This window comes from Meriones unguiculatus, chromosome 1 (genome assembly GCF_030254825.1).
Source record: "Meriones unguiculatus strain TT.TT164.6M chromosome 1, Bangor_MerUng_6.1, whole genome shotgun sequence".
Classification (NCBI taxonomy): Eukaryota; Metazoa; Chordata; class Mammalia; order Rodentia; family Muridae; genus Meriones; species Meriones unguiculatus.
Genome location: NC_083349.1, coordinates 169,106,789 through 169,126,261, shown reverse-complemented (window position 1 = coordinate 169,126,261; position 19,473 = coordinate 169,106,789). Strand labels below are relative to the sequence as shown.

Below are 19,473 nucleotides of genomic sequence, written 5' to 3'. Positions count from 1 at the left end.
GTCAGTCACAAGTCCTTGATGAAAGAATCTGAAACATGATTAAAATGTGTCACAACAAAATAACAGGAAATGAAGGGCAAGTAGACCTTCCCCTGAGGAGGCAGAGAAAGAAATAGGTATGAGGTTTCTTTGGGCATGAGGAATTAAATCAGTGGATTTTCTACTATGTGAATTACTGATCTCAATTTCAGAAAATGAGCTGAAAGGGAAATGAAGAATTATGTGAATGTATTTGTTCATGGGGCATGACGCGAACACATCATACATGGAATATATGTATTTCGGTTCTCAGAGAATGTGAAGGACGAGTTCCCACAGTATGTGCTCAGTTCTGGACAAAGCTATGCTCCCTGCTGTGCTTTCAGTCTAAACAGGTCAATTTGGCTCTTTCCTTTTCAGGACAGATTGTCCTTCTGTGGCTGGTTAGTTGTCTTGTAACTGCATGCAATTTTCACACAGACTCCAAGCCAAAGAAAATACTTAGTGGATTCTGTCATAGCTGCTGAACAAACAACTGGCATTCCACCAAGAGCAAATCCCCACAAATACCTTTAACCAAAAAAATCAATACTTAGTTGTGCCACAAAGAAGACTCATTCTGAAGTTCCTCAAAGGACAGAGGGCAAAGGTTGAGATGGCTTTATGGTAGGGAAGCCCTTCAGAACACACCTGTGAATAGGTATGCCTGGGCAGCTGTAAGGAAGAGTCCTGAAAGGCTAATAGGGATCGCCATGCATTATTTGTGCAATGAAGAAAATATGGTGGTCAGTGTGTATTTTAATTGCTTATTGGAAGCACCTTGAAACTTAAATTTAATATGAAATAATCATGGGGGAAGGCAAAATATTTATTTTTGATTCACAGAAATTTCTGAACATGGTCCAATTCACATACTAGGAAACTCTCTCTCCAGGCTTCTTCAACAAGCCTAGGAGAGGTATTTAAAGCGCTACCTGGTCATTTACGTTGAGTGGTAAACAACAATTCTGTTGTCTTTTTAAGTTGACTGGGGCAGCTTAAGGGATGGGAGTGGCACACATTTTATTCCTTTTTGTATCTAGATCCCTTAATAAACGACTTAGTCATATAAGTCTCGATATTGGTTTGAAAATTAATAAAAAGTATTTCAAATAAAACTCTAAAATGATTCCTAGGTTCTTTTCTACAGTATCCACAAAGCTCCTGAAGAACAGATCAGCCACAGTTGCTTTCATTTCCTCAAGCTGCTTGACGGCAATCTAATCTTTTCACTTTATCCTGAGGCACACTTGGCAAAAAGGCTCTTCCTATTTCCCTCTACTTTCAGAATGTTGTAGAAGGACACCAGAAAAACAGATGCTCTCCTAAGGGTCAGTGAAGATTCGGGATTTAGAGCATGTCTGACACTACGAATCACTTCTTTGATCCAACCTCGGTCAAGTTTGAGCTGCCGAACAATGGTGGGGTGATCCCACAGGAGTTCCTTTTCTCCTGGTGCCTAATTCAGAACTCAGCTTTGTCTTTCTCCATCATGCTCTTCAGCCTCCTGTCATTTCTGATTAGCATGAGTCCCCTCAGACACTTGATTTTAACAGTGCAGCCACCTGGCTCCCTATCCTTAGCTCTATTGCAATTCTTATCCGTGTCACTTCCATGGAACCCTGAACACTGTCCGGATGCTCAAAAACTGGCCTGTTTTTATTTGAGCTAATGGCATTCGTGTTACAAGGTAGTGAGGACTGGTCTACCTGACCATTGACCCACTGGCAAGCTGGTTCTGCTCTAAGGTAGCCTCTCTTGTACACAGCCACTTCTAGAAAAAAAAATAATCACACACACGGAGGCTGCATACAGATTCAGTATGGGTCCTCTAACCCCTTAACTCCCTTACTCAGTGCCACCACACTTCATGGTGCATTAGCTACTCTAGAGATGCCAAAGTAGTAGGCTCCTTCTAAATGCTATTGCATGACAGTGAATTCTGAGAAGAGTCTTTGTTTGTAAACTGTTTCTAAAGTTTGAAATTAATAGCTAAGGGAACCCACATTATTGACTCATTTTCATACTATTCTTATCCTGAGACTAAAGAGAAATGAGAAATAACTCAGCTTGTCTGGTGGGTTTTGGTTGTATTCAAAAACAACAACAACAATAAAAAGAACTAGGAATTCTTCAGCGTGTCATGCACCCAGCTTTCAAAGCCTTTGGTGGACTAACCTTGCCCAACATACCTCACTCTCCTTCACCTGACCCCAACCCAGGGTCAAGATACTAGCTGTGCTGCCCCATAACGACACCACGCACATCTTGTGCCTGGGACTCTCATCCTACGACTGTCTTCCTATGGTGTTATCTACCTCCCACAAGATACAGTTTCCAAAGGGCCTGACTCCTCTAGCCACTGTTATTTCCTGACTTCCCTACATTCAGCCTTCTGTTCTTCTCAGTTCTCAGAGCAGCCATGGACTGTACTTGTATATTTGACAGAGAACTGCAAACAGCTTTCTGTTGGCACTGGCTCCTTATTAGACTATAAGCCCCTAGAGCCCCAGGCTCTGTTGGTTGCCCAGACACTGCTGAACATGCAGTCCGAGTCCGGTACCACAGCACACATCACTGAAACTGTTTCAGAGCTGGAAGTCGCCATGGAGATCACTTGCTCCTAGCCTTTGTTTGAACAGAGAGAATCTCCAGCCCACAATTTATTTTATTCTCATCATTCATTAATTTGCACTGTAAATACAGGGGCATCCAAATTGTGTTTTCCATCTGGGTTTGCTACGCACAGGATGCAAAGAACAGCAGGTCAGCAAACACTTAAATGACATTCTGGTATGTGAAACACAGGAAACAAACCTACCTGCAGCTCCAACTGAGCAGGCAGCATTAGAGGAGAGAAAAATAGTTACATTACCAATTGGATTGGAAGACTTCCCTTCAGTTGGTCATTACCAATCTGAATAAAAAAGATGAAAAAAATATATAGCCCTACTTTTGAAAATGTGTGAGAGAAAAAAAAAAAAAAACAAGACAGGTCAACTAAGATTGATCTCCAAGAGCTACACGTGGCTTTCACTCTGATGCAAGGAATCTTGTGCTGGAACCTGTACCCCACCTCTTTTAAAAACCGAAGTGCACAAATAGCTAAACTAAGCCTGTGCATTCCAGCCTGACTACAAGTATAAGCTTTGGTTTGTTTTTATTTCTGTTTTCTCTGTAGAACAGTTAAATGGAGGGAGCATTTCCCTGAACTTGGTAAGGCACAGGTAACAGATAGTAGCTGGGCAAGAGGACAAGTGCAGACTTGGAAGAAACAGATAGTGATGAATAAGAAGACATTTGTTCACACAGTTTCTCCTCTGGGCCTATATTTATGAAATTCTTGAAGTTATACAGAGAGAGCTGAAGGCTATATGTATTTTGATCACAGGACCCTCATAAAGGATAGCAAACAGTTTTCAGAGCCCTTTGAGGCTGTCATGTGACTAAGAACATAGAAATGTACTGTTAAATGAACTGTATTACTAAGATCCCTTCTAGCCTACAAGCAGACGAAAGAGGTGACACACCCAATCTCTGCCGAAAGACCCCAAGCCAGGAGTCACTATACCTATCTCCGAGGCACACCTTGAATGCCTTGACTAATAACCGTTAGAAAGAAAGAAGAAAAGACCAAAAACAAACCTAAGCTAGCATGACCATCTATCTAGAAATTTTAAAGGCTAGAAAGTTGCTTGTGTGTCTGTGTGTATTTTATGTACAAGTCAAGTATCAACAAACCTTCTTGCACACTAGCTGCATGTTTATGATATAAACATGGGTTTATATCATAAATCATTATTTTCTGTGGACACAGAGAACACACAAAACCATGTTGCTTCCCATTTACACCCACTGCAGTTCCTAACTCAGGCTCAAATGCAGCCTACAAAATAATACAAGAACCATGTTGGAAATGGAAGCCAGAGGACCTCTGCAGATGCACAGTCTAAAGCCAGAGCACACAACTGCCATGCTGAACAGCTCCTGATGTACAGTTCTGCGCTAAGCTGTGCCAGGCGTGTACCTGAACCTGCCACATTAAGTGAGACAGGGCCCTTCTCAGGGACACTTGCTGGTCTCCCTTGGAAACCACAAATAACCACAGGTAGTTACCCATAATATCCTTGAGAGCTATGATTAGGCAGAGATTAGAATAGCTAGAAAAATAAATATTTTGGGTTGGGAAGTGTAGCTTGGGGGAGGAGCCCCTGCTTAGCCTGTGTGAGGCCTTTGGTTCAATCTACAGCACCAAAAAGAAAAAAATACTAAAAACTATTTTAAAACTTTGAATTCAAAAATATAGGGAGCTGTTGTATTTTAAGTATACTAGCCCATGATCTGCCCAAATCCAGGCCTATGTGTGTCATAACTATGTTGACTGACTCTAGAACAGCCATCAGTTTGCCATGAACAGAGTCACTGAGAAAAGCACTCTTTGAAGGTAAGATGATATAAAGCCTAGATGCAAGATTTCTAGGAAAGTGGTCAACAGGATGGGTCACAACGCCCTCAGAGCTGTCCAAGAAGAGGAAGGTAACTGGCCAGCCAGGGAGTGTGCGCTTTCCCACTTACTCGAATGCGTTTGGCCCTGCGCATGTCATCCGCTGTCAAAGTGGTCTGGGTAGGCACTAGGCTCTCTTCTTGCTGTGGCTGCAGGTGCAAAGTATGAGTTTCCGGTTCCTGCTCCAGAGAAGACGGAGTCTCCTGTGGCAGCTGAGGGATTGGAATGGATGCTTGTTCTGGCTGATCCAGTCCATTCAGAGCAGCTGGTTCACCCTCATCAAACTGCTCCTTTGTGGGGAAATGCAGCATGTCCTGAATTTTGCAAACACCAGAAATTACCTCCCTTTCTATATAAAGGGCATACAGGGGTTATTGGCTCAAATTTAAAATCAGTGCTATTCATTTATTTCAGCGATAGGGTCTTGTTACATTTTTTAGGCTGGACACAAACTCCTAGGCTCAAGCAATCCTTCCACCTCAGCTTCCTAAGTAGTTATGGAACATACCACCTACCACAGATATATGACTTTAAAAAGAAAAAAAAATTAGCATTAAGGAGCTGAAAATAATACTCTCCCTCTAAGGAAGTTTTCAGGTAAATGCCTGCAGAAGCAGAAACTGTAAGACATCCCTGGTCACAGAACAAGAAAATTGGTACAATGTTTCTGGAATAGCAATCATTCTAATGTTTTAAGTTAATTAAGTAAAGCTCTCCCTAGACTACCTCAGTCAGTTTCAAATCTCTAGCACAGCAAAGTTAAATTTGTATTGTAAATAGCACTTGAAATATGTTTTTTGTCCTGTTGCAATACCGCTTTAGTTAACAGGACAACACTCTAATAAGGATTCTAAACGTCAGAAATGTATCTTAATCTAGGCACAGCTGAATTGAATACTCCCCAAAACAAGCATTTAAAAAGGAGCTCCTTTGACCCCCCCCAGTACCTGTGTCCCATCGTCACTCTTTTCTCCATTTTCACTGGTGATTTCCAAGCGGATAAATTTTGGAGGACGCCCAGGCCGCCTGCCAGGGCCAAATCTCCTCTTGCCTCGACCCCTTCCTCTGCCTCTTGTTCTGGGGACAAGAGACTGGATTATAAATAGTCATCACATGGCATCCGTAGCATTATTCCCTAAGTAGCTCTTACAAGTACCAGATTTTGAGTTCCTCTCACTTCATCACTTCCCCTGGTTCTTTTCTTAGATGGAAACCACTGTTTTCCTAATGTGTGCTTTCTACATTTGGTCTTTTCTCTACAGCCCAGAGATGTCATAAAATTATTGGGGGAAAATAAGAGATATAAAAATACAAAACACAACACTTCGCTTTTGAAAAAAGGTAAGAAATGCAAATAGGACAGGACATGCTTGGCCCATGGCTCCTCCCAGGATTCAGCCCATTCTTCTTTTTCCTTTGCTTTGGTTCCCAGAAATGTGGCTAAATTCAAATAGCAGTCTTGTTTTCCACAACTTTCTAGACACTCAAATTCTAATTTAACTGTTTCACAACAGGCCAAGTACCTACAAATTAAAATAGTCCCCTTTAACTGTTACAAATACACAAAACATCTCTATCAGATGAGACTCTTGGGCTAGGAATGTAGCTCAGTTGGTAGAGTGCTTGCCTAGCACTCCCAGGGTTGCATATGCCAGGTGTGGTAGCACACACTTGTAATTCCAACACTCAGGAAGTAAAAGCAGAAAGATCAGAAGTTCAAGATTACCCTCAGCCACATAGCAAGGCCAGCCTGGAACACATCACACCTTATCTCAAAACAATGAGGAAAGGCAGGGAGGAGAAGGGGGAAAGGGAGAACTAGGAGAGAGAGGAGGAGGAGAGGAGGAGGGAGGAGGAGATGGGCAGGGAGATTGAGATTGCATTATAGTCAGCAGTAGAGCACTTGGCCAGCATGTGTGAGGCTCTGGCTAAAGCAGGAAGTGGGGCAAGCAGATTCAGAAAGAACATCATACATTTATTTTGGAAGACTTGTGCGACGGCTTGCCTTGACTGTCAACCTGACTAAACTGAGAAGCACCCAGGACATTAGCAAAGCACACCTTTGCTTTGTGTGTATGACTGTTTCCAGAGACGGTTTACTAAGTGGAAGAGAGCTGCCCAGATGGCACCATCCCACATACTGGGGATCAATGTTCTAAAAAGCCACTATCAAAGTTCTGGGGAAAGCCACTAGCACAGGTGTCCTTTGCTGCTGTCTGGCACAACGTGATAAACAGCTCTGCTCTGCCATGCCCTTTTCACCACAAAAACTATGAACAAAGTAATCCTCCCCCCTCCCTTGAATTACTTTCTTATTTATTTTGTCATAGCAATGAAGAGCTAACATGTCTGTGAGGTGCATGTAATATCAATCAAATCATGTTTCACTCTTCCACACAGTAACTTAACAAATATGTATATTCCAGAAATTTTTTTTTTCTATTTGCTTTTGTCTAAGATGGGGTCTTACTACATTGCCCAGGCTGGCCCCAAACTCCTGAGCTGAAGGGATTGTCCTGCCTCTGTCTCCAACTGACCTGTGACTACAGGCACCCAACACCTCACCTGGACTCCAGGAACTTTTAAAAGATTCTTTATTATGGAAAATTCTGAATATAGGCAAATGGAGAGAAAAGAATAATGAGCCAATATAATCATACTCAATTTTAAGACTTACTTATGACCAATCTTATGCTATATCCCTACAATCTCTCCACAAATTACCCATTAAATTGTAGGCGTCCTTTACCTGTAAAAACCTCAGTAAACACCCCTGAATCTTAACAACTCCACTTATGCATGCATGAATATAACGACACAAGGCCATTATTACACCTAAAACTCAATAGTTGCTTGCTATTAGGTAGCTAGTGAGCATTTTACCTGTGTGTCAGACATTATGCTAAGCATTGAAGACATCATGATATGTGACAGTTCTTTCCCTCAGAGATCTAGCGGACAGAGGCTTGCAAACCAGAAGTCATGATGTAGTACAAAATGGCCAAAATGAAGCCATGTATACACTTTTTAGAGACAGTCAGACATGAGTTACTTGAATCTCATTGTGCTGTTCCTATCTAAGATACTTACTCCTGTGGCCTTAGCCTAGCCTTTGTCATCTTCAGAATAAAACTCCATTACCCCTAATCCATGCACTGTCCACCAGTAATTATCTTTTCACTCTCCAGATCACTCCCCTAGTACCTGGATTCAGCATCCAGTGCCCACTTCCAGCCCTGTCCTTTCTTCTTCCACAGCAAGGCCCCCAGGACTATCATTATAATCACACTATTTGCTTTTGATCCCCACACCTATTGCTGTTTCCTTATTTTCCCTGTGTTGATGTGTGTAATTAAACCACAAGCCCGTGTTATTCAGCTTCCTGTCCTCTCTCTACTAGTACTCCCCTGGCTGGAAAACAACACGCATACTTGCTGTGGTGGTCTCTTTCCTATTTAGTGACCAGGAACCCAAGGTGCGCATTCAATGTTGCAAGCAAAGGCATGGTTCCTCCCTAGAACGTCTTCTTTCCCATTTTCCTAAATGTGGTCTTACGGCAGTGCCTATCTTCCGAATCTTATAGAAGTGGGCCTGTTCCATTACTGCCACCCTTCTCTAGTCTAATTCTCCACTTGACCTGCTGAATAACTTCAACCAAGACTCCACCTTCATTCTTACCCCAGTATTGGCTGGACTGACGTTCTCATTTTTATCCAGAATGGTCTTCTGAAAACCCACCATCACAACTTTCTCTGATCAGGACTTCTTAAAGACTATCTGTCACACTTAAAGTTTAAATTTTGTACCATCTCCCATAAACCAAATCTGACCTAGCTCCTGCCTACTCCATCCTACATGGCTCTCCTCTGTCTCTTCTTTACATAGTGGAATTAAGCATATAGTTTACTCTCATGAAAAAACCATAATGCTCAGAAAAGTATGAAAATCAGCAATGCATATTACTTCAAATGTATATGCTATCTTAAGAGTTCTCAATTCAGGAGCCTGGAGTGATGGCGCAGTGCTTAAGAATATTGACTGCTCTTCCAGAGACCCAGGTTCAATCCGCAGCATCCATATGACTGCTAATAATGGTCTGTAACTCCAGTTCCAGGGGATCTGACACCCTCTTCTGGACTTGACCAGTGCACACATATGGTGCACAGACATGCACTCAGGTAAAGCACCCATTGATGTAAAATAAAAATAGTATATAGTTTAAAATATCCTAATTCAGAATCTAGTGAAAGGAGAGCTAACCAGAGTAAAAACATCTCTCAATACAGGTACGGGTTATTCTGGAAAAAGAAGTAAACAGTAAAAAAGAAAACATTTCCCAAGGTATTCAACATCCCACCTGATTACCTGTACATACATGCATCTGTGTACGTATGTATACATTTTCTGTGTGTGGGTGTCACACATCCACAAATGATTTTTGAACCATTAAAACCAAATCTGTGTGCCACTGACTCATATGCCCACCTGGTAAACACATCTAGTTTCTCGTCATGAGAATTGAGGTGCTGCTGCAGCTGCTCTGAGCTGATAAAGCGGCGATTGCACTCATAGCAGGGCCAATTCTTCTCTTGCTCTCGAAGAACTGTGACCATGGAAGAGAAATCATAACTTATGGCTGATGATCGACAGACACCAAGGAGATACAGCTTCTGCTATCTCCACCATTCTTATCTCACTGTACACAGTAGCTGCTATTTGCATTAATTTCTTGTTATAAAATCAAAGGCTAAAGTTTGGCAGAGAAGTCATTTTGAAGTCATTTTTTTTCTAAAGCATTCATGTAAGAAAGACATCAAAAGACCCATATCCCCTCGATAAACAGAAAAATCTGTAAGAAAGACACAACCTTAGATAACTTCCAGTTTCAGAAGTTATAAAACTTCGAAGTTTCATAATGAAGGATATATCTTATCACAACAAAAGCCAATGTCCAATACAATCTAGCAAAATGTCCAGCTGTCTCTCCGAAGGCTGAATATATACATAACCCATGACCTAGCAGCAATTCTTTTCCCAGTTGTAAAACCAACCAGAGTGTGCAGAGATGCCTCCTAAAACACACTTGGGGATGTGTACACTTGGGGATTTGCACAGGTGTATTCACTGTGAAAAGTAACCACTTCATTATTTGTGTAGACACTTAATTATTTGTGTATCTCTCTGCAGGTAGATTATACTTCAATCATATTTACATTAAAAACAAGGCCAGTGCTTACCTTGCTATATATTTAGATATGATTAATTCCAGATAGGAATCTCCCTCTGACTCTAAGGTTCTAATTTGATAACAGGAGGTTTTCATTATATTAAATACTATTTTCTAGCACCCAGGGAAGAAACGTAAAGCTATCATTGTAATTTGATCCTAGGATTAAATGGAGATTGTGTAGCTCTGAGAAACCTGCTCTATCTTGTGAGCTACAACTGACATGGGAAATGCAGATGTGACATGTGAAAAAGGTACATGTAAAAGTCCAAGCACCTTTCCTTTCCTCTTCGGATATGTCATGGATTTTCTGATTCACAAACTCAGCGTAGGATGCAGCATACCACACCTGTAAGAAGCAAGGACATCATTAAGAACCAACAGACAACGTCACCAGCTGTGCTTTGCATGCTGAGCTTCTCCTGCTTGCATAAAACAATCCGGGTGTTTCATTAACACATCCATTAACAACAGCAGCCACCCTGTGAGCCCCCACGGCACCCATCTGGCAGATGACCCACGGGCATCTAGGATCCAAATGCATTGCCTGTTTTCTTCTCCCTTCTTAAAAATTGTTCTTGGTGTTGAAAAACACTCACAAGGCTTACATTTAGAGTATCTTTACCTAAATAAAACAGCCTTTTAAAACCACACATTTAAATATGGGTTTTTATATAGCTGTAACCATAGACGCTGTCACTCAGCTTAACGATGGGACCACAGACGGAACTAGATAGAATGCTCCTGTGTTCTCCTGGGGCTGGTTTTCCTCCCTACCCCCTTAGCTTCTGTATCTGTTCACTCTCCCTGGCTGTCTCCTCTCCTCTAGCTCTGTCTACATAACTTCTACATAGCACTATTACTCAAATCATAGTCTAAACCCCGAGTTTTATCTTCTCTCTGGTGAAACACCCATTTTCCACCAAATCTGTGTTGAGAACTCCTAAATCCCAGGCTGGCCTCAAACTCAGTAGGTAGTTGAGAACAGCCCAGAATCTCCGACCCCTCTGTTTCCTAATCTCTTCGGTGGTTTATGCAGGACTGAAGACTGAGGCCAGGAATTTGAGCGTGCTCTGCTACCACTGCACCACTGAGCTGGAGCTCAAGCTTTTTATATTTTTATTTCTGCACAACATCTCACGAAGTTGCTCAGACTGGCCTCCAACTTTAACCCTCCTGCCTCCCTGCTGAGTACTGTGATTACAAGTGTGCACTACCATGCTCAGCTTTCAATCCTAATATTTAGACAACAACGGTTGGTTTTACTGTCATTTTGTTCTTGTAATGCTGGGAATGCAACCCTTTGTGTGTACTAGCAGAATGCTCTACTGCTGCCAGGCCTTCCCATCTCAAATTTTAAATGTTTTACCTCCCAACAGGTTTTCAGATTTAAAACCCAAAATGTGTCTTCTGTTTCTCCATTTGCTTCAGTAATCTTTAGCAAGGACTGTTCTTAGATGTGACACACTACCTGTTCAATGTTTCAGCTGCCAGACTCATGCCAACATCTTCTCTCACCGAGAGTATCACCTGACCTTTTAACTAGTCTCTCTTCTTCCTCGCAATCCTTATTGCATCCTCCTCTTCCTTTTCTTCCTCTTCTTCTTCTGCTTATATAATATATGTAAGTATTTTGTCTTCGTATCATGTGTGCCTTGCCTGAAAAGCCTATCAACAACCCTAGAACTGGAGTTAGAGATGATTGTGAGCTATCTGGTGGTTGCTGGAAACTAAATCTGGGTCTTCTGTAAGAACAAGTGCTCTTAACCACTGAGCCATCTCTCCAGCCCCGTGGTGTTCTTCTTAAAATGAAACTGGATTTTGACTTCTCATTTTATGATAAACCTGAAAGGCTTAATAATGATCCCCCAAAGAACTCTGTGAGCTCTGCAATGCATCGCCACATACCTCAGCCCTGTCACTGTCTACTAACAGGCCAGGAGGGTTTGCTCTCTGCTAGCCAGTCATGCCCAGTACCGGAACTTTCCAGCCTGGAGCTAGAGTCAAGGAATGCAGGGTCAGCCCCTCCCAGTCTGCCACCCTCAGTCTTCACCTCTTAACAAGCCTTCCTGTGCAGCACATCCAATCGGTCCCTGTCCTGTTACTTGCCTTTGCACCATGACACTCACTCTATTTGATATTGTTTATTTTGCATCTTTCTTTCACCTCTCCCTCTAGATACAAGTCTGCTAAACACAGAGAGAGCCTGCTTTTTCTTAATGTAGAAAACACTCCTGAAGTTCCATATGTACTAACTGATAAATGAGTTAATCACACATAATCTTTATGTGCATTAAATATTCAAGTGTGTTTATATAAGGAAATGTCTATAGAACAACATTTTGTACACTCTGTGTTCCACAATTTTTTCACTATGCCCCTCTGGTTTTACTATTTTATGAAATTTGTCATTTTCTTCTTAGGAATTCTGTCCTCATCCATCAGTTCCAAGATGTGTGTTTTTCCATTTCAGAAATCAGTATATAGCTGGGCACAGTGCACACGTCTAAAATTTCAGCACTTGGGAGGGTGAGGCAGGCTGAGTTTTAGGTTAGCCTGGGCTGCACAGAAAAAAAACAAAACCACCACCCCAAAACAAACAACCCTCCCACACTGGACACTTTGCTGTTGCTGAGAGGAATCAGCAGATCTCTCACAGCCCAGCACCCACCAACCTTGATGCAGCTAGTACTAGTAGCCTGCTTCTTCCTTCTACATAGGCCTAGCCTAGCCCTAGGCCATCCTCAGCTCCTCCTGGCTGGGACTTGTAAACATATGCTAAGCGATGCAAGGAAGACTAAAAACCCGTCATTCCCCTCCAGAAGAGAGATTTCAAAGGGACACAAGGTTGGTGAGCGTCTGCAGGGTCTTGCTAAGGCACCAGGGAGAGCTGTCAATGTTCCTGTTGGTTTGGTCAGAAAGCTCATTAATTTCCATCACCATCCAATTCAGAATAAATTCAAACGAACAGAAAACTACACTGTCTAGACTTGCAAATAGGATAGCAGCGATGTGGGAAAATATCCCTGAAGCAAAAATATAACACTTACTTTGAAAATATTCAAGGTGTCCAGTATGGTGGGATAGCCTGAAATCCCAGCATTGGAAGGCTACGACAAGACGGCTCGTCAGAGCCGGGCACGTTGAGGTGACGCATGCCTGTAATCCCAGCACTCAGGGAGGCAGAGACAGGCAGATCTCTGTGAGTTCAAGGCCAGCCTGGTCTACAAAGCAAGTCTAGGACAGCCATGGCTGCACAGAGAAACCCTGTCTCAAAAAAGCAGGGGGGGGGGGGGAGAGATACCTAGTTAGATTAAAGATAGTGTGGGCTACATATTGAGTTCCAGGCCAGCCAGACCTATAGAGTAAGACCCCCTCTTAAAAAACAAAAGCATTTAGGGCTAACTGTGCCGTATCACTCATACACCAGTGGGTCATAATCTACGTTTTATTTTAATCAAATATAAAGTAGCTCCTTTGATGATGATGAGACAATCATTTTCTTGATTTTATGAATGGAAAAACTGGCAGCAAGTTTCTTAATGGAGCATATACTACTATGTCTTAGAGTCAGGAAACACAGTATTACCATGTTCCAATATAACTAGCTCTACCTTTTTTTTTTTTTTTTTTTTTTTTTACAGCTGTTTCCTCAGATTAACTTTGTGGTATCTCTCTTACTTGAACAAGAACATTTTTTATAGATTCAGAAATACACGTATCCCATAAAGTAATGTAATTCTGTAATCAAAGCCTCCGTTTTAGTTGTTGTTGTTGTTGCTTTGTGTATACCTAAGTATGTGCATGCATGCATGCACGTGTGTGTATAGTGTGTGTACAAATGCAGGGATATGTGCACAACAGAGGTCAAAAGAAAATCTCCCAGGAGCTGGTTCTATGTTGCCACCGTGTGGATCCACGGACTGAACTCACGTCATCAGGTCTAGGGGTAAGTGCCTCTTTAACCCCTGAGCCAGCTCACCAGCTCTTGGTGTCTATTTTTTAAAACCTTTGCTTTCTTTATACCTTATCCACTTATTTCTGCTAATTTAAACTAGCAAAGATAATAACTTATATTTTCATGGTTTATATCTTTGTCTTCTGCAGTGTTGAAGATTCAACCCAGAATGTCATACATAGTAAGCAAGTATTATACACCAAGCTGTATCTTGAGCCCTTTAAGCATTTTCAAATTATTGAGAAATTATTTAAACGTGTCTTTGCTATTTGTTTCTTCCAAATTGAGGTCTACTCCTGCATTTCTCCATCTGCATCTAGTGAGGCTGGATGTGCAAAGCATTCTTCTTGCTTTCATAGCTAAACATGTAACTGTATTACAAAGGCCTCCTCCATTCAACTGCTTCCTTTTCTCTGTTTTTGTTGGTTGGTTGATTGATTGGAGTATGTCTTTCTTTCTTTCCTTCTTTCTTTGATTCGTTCTTTCTTTTTGAAGCAGGGTCCAGCATGTCGTCCTAGCTGCTAGTTATGCAGACCAGCCTGGCACTGAACTCTACCTCCCAGTACTGAGATTAGGCATGCACCACCACACCCAGCTTTGTTTTGTCTTCTCGTAGTGCTAGGTATCAAACCCAGAGTACTGCTTATGCTAGGCCAGTACTCTACCACACTCCCCAGCCTTGGTTATTTATTATAGCTAACTATTGTTATTTGGTTCTGTCCATAATTACCCCTATAGTTCTTTCTATCTGCTGTTTTCAAAGAGAAAACAGAACTGGGAAGGCATCTCAGTGGTTCTATACCCAGTACCCAGGTAACAGAGGATGGAGGGAAAGTGAGTGAAATGATGTTTCTACAACTAAGAAGCATTCCTTTCAGGCCCTTTTCTTTTTCCAAATGTACAGGAAGCTATACCTGGTAGTTTGCACCTGGAATCCCAGCAGTCGAGAGAGGAAAACAGGAGACCAAGAATTCAAGGTTACTCCTTAGGTACACAGTGAGTGAGAAGCCAGCCAGAGCTATATATATAAGGCTCTGTCTCTTATGGTTCCTGACAGACTGACCACAATCCAATGGATGCCCATGCCCATAGCAAAAATCAGAATCAATGTGTAATTATTTTTTAAAGGATACAAAGTTAAGGCATAGGGAGATGCAAGCAGATGTAGAAGGAGTTAATGGAAGGAGGTGGGAGTGACTAAACAAGATACATTGCACATAATTATCAAAGAATTACCAAAAATATTTTTAAAGACCTTAGTGAAAAACAAACAAAACTTTTGTGTCAACCGAGCAGAAGTGGAACATGCCTAGGGAGACTGAGGATGGGGGCGTTTTAATTTAAGGCCAGCCTGAAAAGGGAGACCCCACAGGCTGGAGGTGTGGCTGAGAGGGTGACTGCTTGCCTGTTGTGTACAAGTACCCAAATTCAAACCCCAGCAGTGGAAAAGAAAAAGAATGTTCATTTATATACAGAATCATAGCGCAATTTTTATTATGTCATTTAGTTCATAAATAAATTTTAACAATTATTCCCCCAAAATTATTTCTAAAATCAGAAGCCAGCACATAGAATTCTTTGAAAAAATTAACTTTTTAGATAAAGAAATCTTAGACATACATCTGAATATCAGTTTACAAAATCTCCCATTTCACAAGTAATTCTTCCTTAGTATGTACAATGGCACTGGCAATTTCAGTCACCCCCATCACCATTACCAGTCTCCCCAGCACAGTTTGGACCTCAGCCCACACTTACTGCTTTGGTGGAGGTCCTTAACAAACATAAAAGTGACTTGTTTCCATTCTTTTTCATTGACAGGATTATTAAAAGTCCAGTACATTCAGCCCTGCTTGTTCAAGGCTCCACCAACAGTAGAATGAAAATATAAAATAAAAGCACCATCTATACTGAAGCAAAGATTTCGCTTGCCATTATTCCTATACATTAAGCATAATGACTATTTACAGAGCACTTATGTTGCAGTAGATATTATAAATAGTCTAGAAATCATCTGAAATGTGTGTGAGAACATGCATGATCTCTATGCATACACTTATATCAGAGATTTGAGCATCCACAGATTTTTGTAACTTTGGAGGAGAGGGGTCCTGGGAGCATCAGGAAGGCTGAAGTCCCTCAGTAATAAAAGAATTATCAGGAAAAGATCTTTATAATAGGAAAGAGCCCCAATCACCACTCTGGCTAGCAGGCAGCTGTGGATCCAGTTCTGTACCTTCAGTTCTTGCTTGGGCTCCACGTTCTTTATTGTTGTATAATACACATGGTGGCCATATTGGTAAGCTACCAGGTTCTGCTCTAGGTGGTTCTGGGCTGGGCGCACAAACATCATCCAGTTACAAAGGGTCTCATCGGACAACTCAAACCACAGGTCTTCATGTAAATCCCGGTCTTTTCTGTCTCCTTTGTCAAGAGACACCTGTAACCAAAGAGAAGGTAAACTAAACTGGGGTCCTCAAGAAAAGCAATACAGATTCTTAACTGCTGAGCCATCCCTCCAGCCCCAATGAACTGTCTCTTCTTTTCCTTTTGTTTTGGTTTGGGTTTCTCTGTGTAGCCTTGGTTGTCCTGGACTCACTTTGTAGACCAGGCTGGCCTCAAACTCACAGAGATCACCTCTGCCTCCCTGAGTGCTGGGATTACAGGTATGAGCCACCACACCCGACTGAACTATGCTTTTCTTTTAAACATATTTTTATTTTGTTTTATATATGTGCCTGAGTTTATTATGCACCACATGCATGCAGGAATCCACAGAGGTGAGAAGAAGCATCAGAACCCCTGGAACTGTAGTTACGGATGGTTGTGAGCTACCACGTTGGTGCTGTGAACAAAACCCTGGTGTTCTACAAGAGCGGCAAGCACTCTCCACCCTTCCCTGTGTACTATTCTTTAACACACCACACACATAAAATACCACAGGTCAGACCCATTCCAAGACTGAAAGGTGTCTCAGTGCGACTGTTCCAGCAACACAGAGCACACACAGCCACAGATTTCTCCGTATTCTAGCTAAAGTTTTTCTTTCGGATACAGGGTCTGGATGTGTAGCCCAGGCTACCCTAGAATTTACAATCCTCCTGCTTCAGCCTCACAACTGCTGGGATTATAGGTGTGTGCCACCATACCAGCTCTAAAGTAAAAACCTTTTTCAGAGAGGTTCTCATGTAGCTCAGGTTGGCCTCAAACTCACTATATAACCAAGAATGATCTTGAAATTCTGATTTTCCTGTTTCTTCCTCTTTAATGCTGGGATTACAGAGCAGATGAGCATTCAACCAACGAAGCTATATTCGCAACCCTCTACCATCATTTTGTTTAGGAGAGAAAATGCAGTTGGCACAGTAGCATGTGCCTTCAATCCCAGCACTCAGGAGGCAGAAACAAATGGATCTCTGTGAGTTTGAGGCTAACCTGGTCTACACAGAGAGCTCTACTACAGCCAGAGGTACATAGAAAAACCCTATCTCAAAAAAACAAAAATATTAAAATAAACAAAAGAGAAAGTACACCAAGGCCCCTCCCTGTTAAAAGTTTAATTTTATGTCTTCCTTCATCCCCCAAATTCATGTGGGAATACTATAACCCCGATTCCTCAGAATGTGACTACATTTGAGTCGAGATCTTTAAAGAGGTAATTAAGTTAACTTAACGGCATCATCAGGGCAGGCTGCTATGTTTGTGTTCATACTGTATGAACACAAACAGACTCTATGAACACAAATATAGCAGGTAGAACCTGTGAGGATATGGCAAGGTGACAGCCATCTGCAAGTCAAGAAGAAACACTGCAGAAAAAAAAGTCCTGCCAACACCTTGACCTCGGCCTGGCAACCTTCAGAGCTTCGAGAACTACACTTCCAGCTTAAACGCTGCCCAGCAGGAGTATGCAGTGTGCACTCATATGTGCATGCATGTGGAGCTCAGAAGAGGAAATTTATCTCCCCCCCCCCCTTTTTTTTTGACACAGTTTTTCTGTATACCTCTGACTGTCCTGGAACTCACTCTGTAGACCAGGCTGGCCAGGGTCTCAGAGTTCCGCTGACTTCTGCCTTCTGAGTGCTGGGATTAAAGATATGTGCCATCACTGCCCGGCTTCTTCAATAGCTCTTCATTTTATTCACTCAGGCAGGAACCCAGATGTTTTTGATTCAGTCTAGCTAGCCAACTCCAAGGATCCTGTCTCCACTTTCAGATTACTGGAATGACAGGTCGGTCACCATACTTAATAGGATGATGATGATGATGATGATGATGATGATGATTAATTTTGCATGTATGAGTGTTTTGCCTGCATGTATGTGTACCATGTGCATGCCTGGTGCCTGTGGAAGCCAGGAGGTATTAGATCACTTAGGACTAGAGTTCTAGATATCAGGAGCTGCCATATGGGTGCTGAGGATCTGAATTCTGGTCCTTGCGCTTACAAGGCAAGTGCTTTGTCTCTCCCTAAGCACCCTGCAGTGTTTTAGGATGAAAGCCCAGCACACTGCTTATAAGTCCCAAGAACTACCTATCTCCATATAATAATACAATGCCTTAAGCAGCTGTCATTACCATCTCTAGTTTATTGAGGACAGAGAGCAAGCTTCCATATAAGCAACTTAAGCATGAAAAGAAAACCAGCAAAAAGCTGGTGTGAAGTGAAAAAAGACTTGCTGCAAAACTTAGTGCCTCTCGGAAAGTCTTAACAGAACAAGTGAAGTGGGAAAAGGCCCAAATTACCTTGAGATGGATGTAGCAGTCTTTCAGCTCTGATCCCCTCACCAGTGGCCCCTCCACTGGGCCAAACTGGGTGCGCTTGGGAATCCGTCTTTTGGAGAACACGCCACCAAGGAACCTATCTATGTAGAGGACTAGAGGCAGACTCGCTCTTGCCCGCGTGAGCACAGGCCGGTTAGGGATCGGATGCAAGGGGCCGTGCTTTGGGCACACAGAGGAATGCGCATTGTTACACTCCTCACACCCTGCAAGAGAAAGAGCGCTTGAAGAAAAGCCAAATGCCACCAAGCTTCTTGATCCAGTGAAAAGGAGGCTGACCTAAAAACACCCCCAAATTTAAGTTTTCAGGCCAAAATTCAGTTAACTGCTACTATGGTGCTGGCATTCCACTATAAAGTGGAATATTCACTTTCATAGCCCAATGAGAATGCTGTAATTTCCCCTAAAAACCATGCTAATCCCCTTGTGACTGCTAAAGGTAATATGTGAGCTATGACTTAACTCCTTACTGGACAGTGGTTCAAATAGTAGACACAATTCACAAATCAATTATTTAAAAAAATTAAAAGCTTGTTAGTTAAATGTTGCAAAATCTGATGAGACAGAATTATTTTAATAAAGCCATTATGGGGATCAATCCTGACAATACTGTTTAATCCACCAGAGCACTTGAGAAGCTGTAACACAGGAGTAGTCTAAGGCAAACAGAGAATGCTATTCACTTCAGGTTGCAAGGCCTGAGGATGCTGAAGTGAGCATCATCAGCGCCCCTCCTTTATCACTCAGATAGCCATATTAGTCTAGCCCTGGCAGGACATATATTTAACTCACACTGGAATTGTCTCTAGCCAGGCATGCTCCCTCCCTTTGGGTGGTGATCCCAAGAGATACTCAGGGTCACAGATCAGAGACTAGCAGGCCAACAGAACTCATACTCATCAAGCCCCACCCCCTCTGGCTGTGGCAACCTGGTTTGGGTAGTCACAATCTCTACAATTCTCAAGTAATGCAGAGTGACTGTGT

At 42.2% G+C, this 19,473-nt stretch overlaps 1 protein-coding gene across 4 annotated transcripts in view; it reads right to left on the bottom strand.

The window, feature by feature from the left end:
* Prdm10 (PR/SET domain 10) overlaps positions 1 to 19,473 on the bottom strand; it is a 110,012-nt gene that overhangs the window by 40,590 nt on the left and 49,949 nt on the right. For 3 of the 4 annotated variants that reach the window (XM_060371332.1, XM_060371345.1, XM_060371335.1), the window contains 6 exons: positions 18,454 to 18,695; positions 15,944 to 16,147; positions 10,026 to 10,098; positions 9,008 to 9,125; positions 5,470 to 5,599; positions 4,594 to 4,836 (listed from right to left, as the gene is read on the bottom strand). In XM_060371332.1, coding sequence (XP_060227315.1) covers positions 4,594 to 4,836; positions 5,470 to 5,599; positions 9,008 to 9,125; positions 10,026 to 10,098; positions 15,944 to 16,147; positions 18,454 to 18,695 — 1,010 coding nt within the window. The remainder of the gene's footprint in view (positions 1 to 4,593; positions 4,837 to 5,469; positions 5,600 to 9,007; positions 9,126 to 10,025; positions 10,099 to 15,943; positions 16,148 to 18,453; positions 18,696 to 19,473) is intronic. The other variant, XM_060371340.1, reaches the window with a different exon arrangement.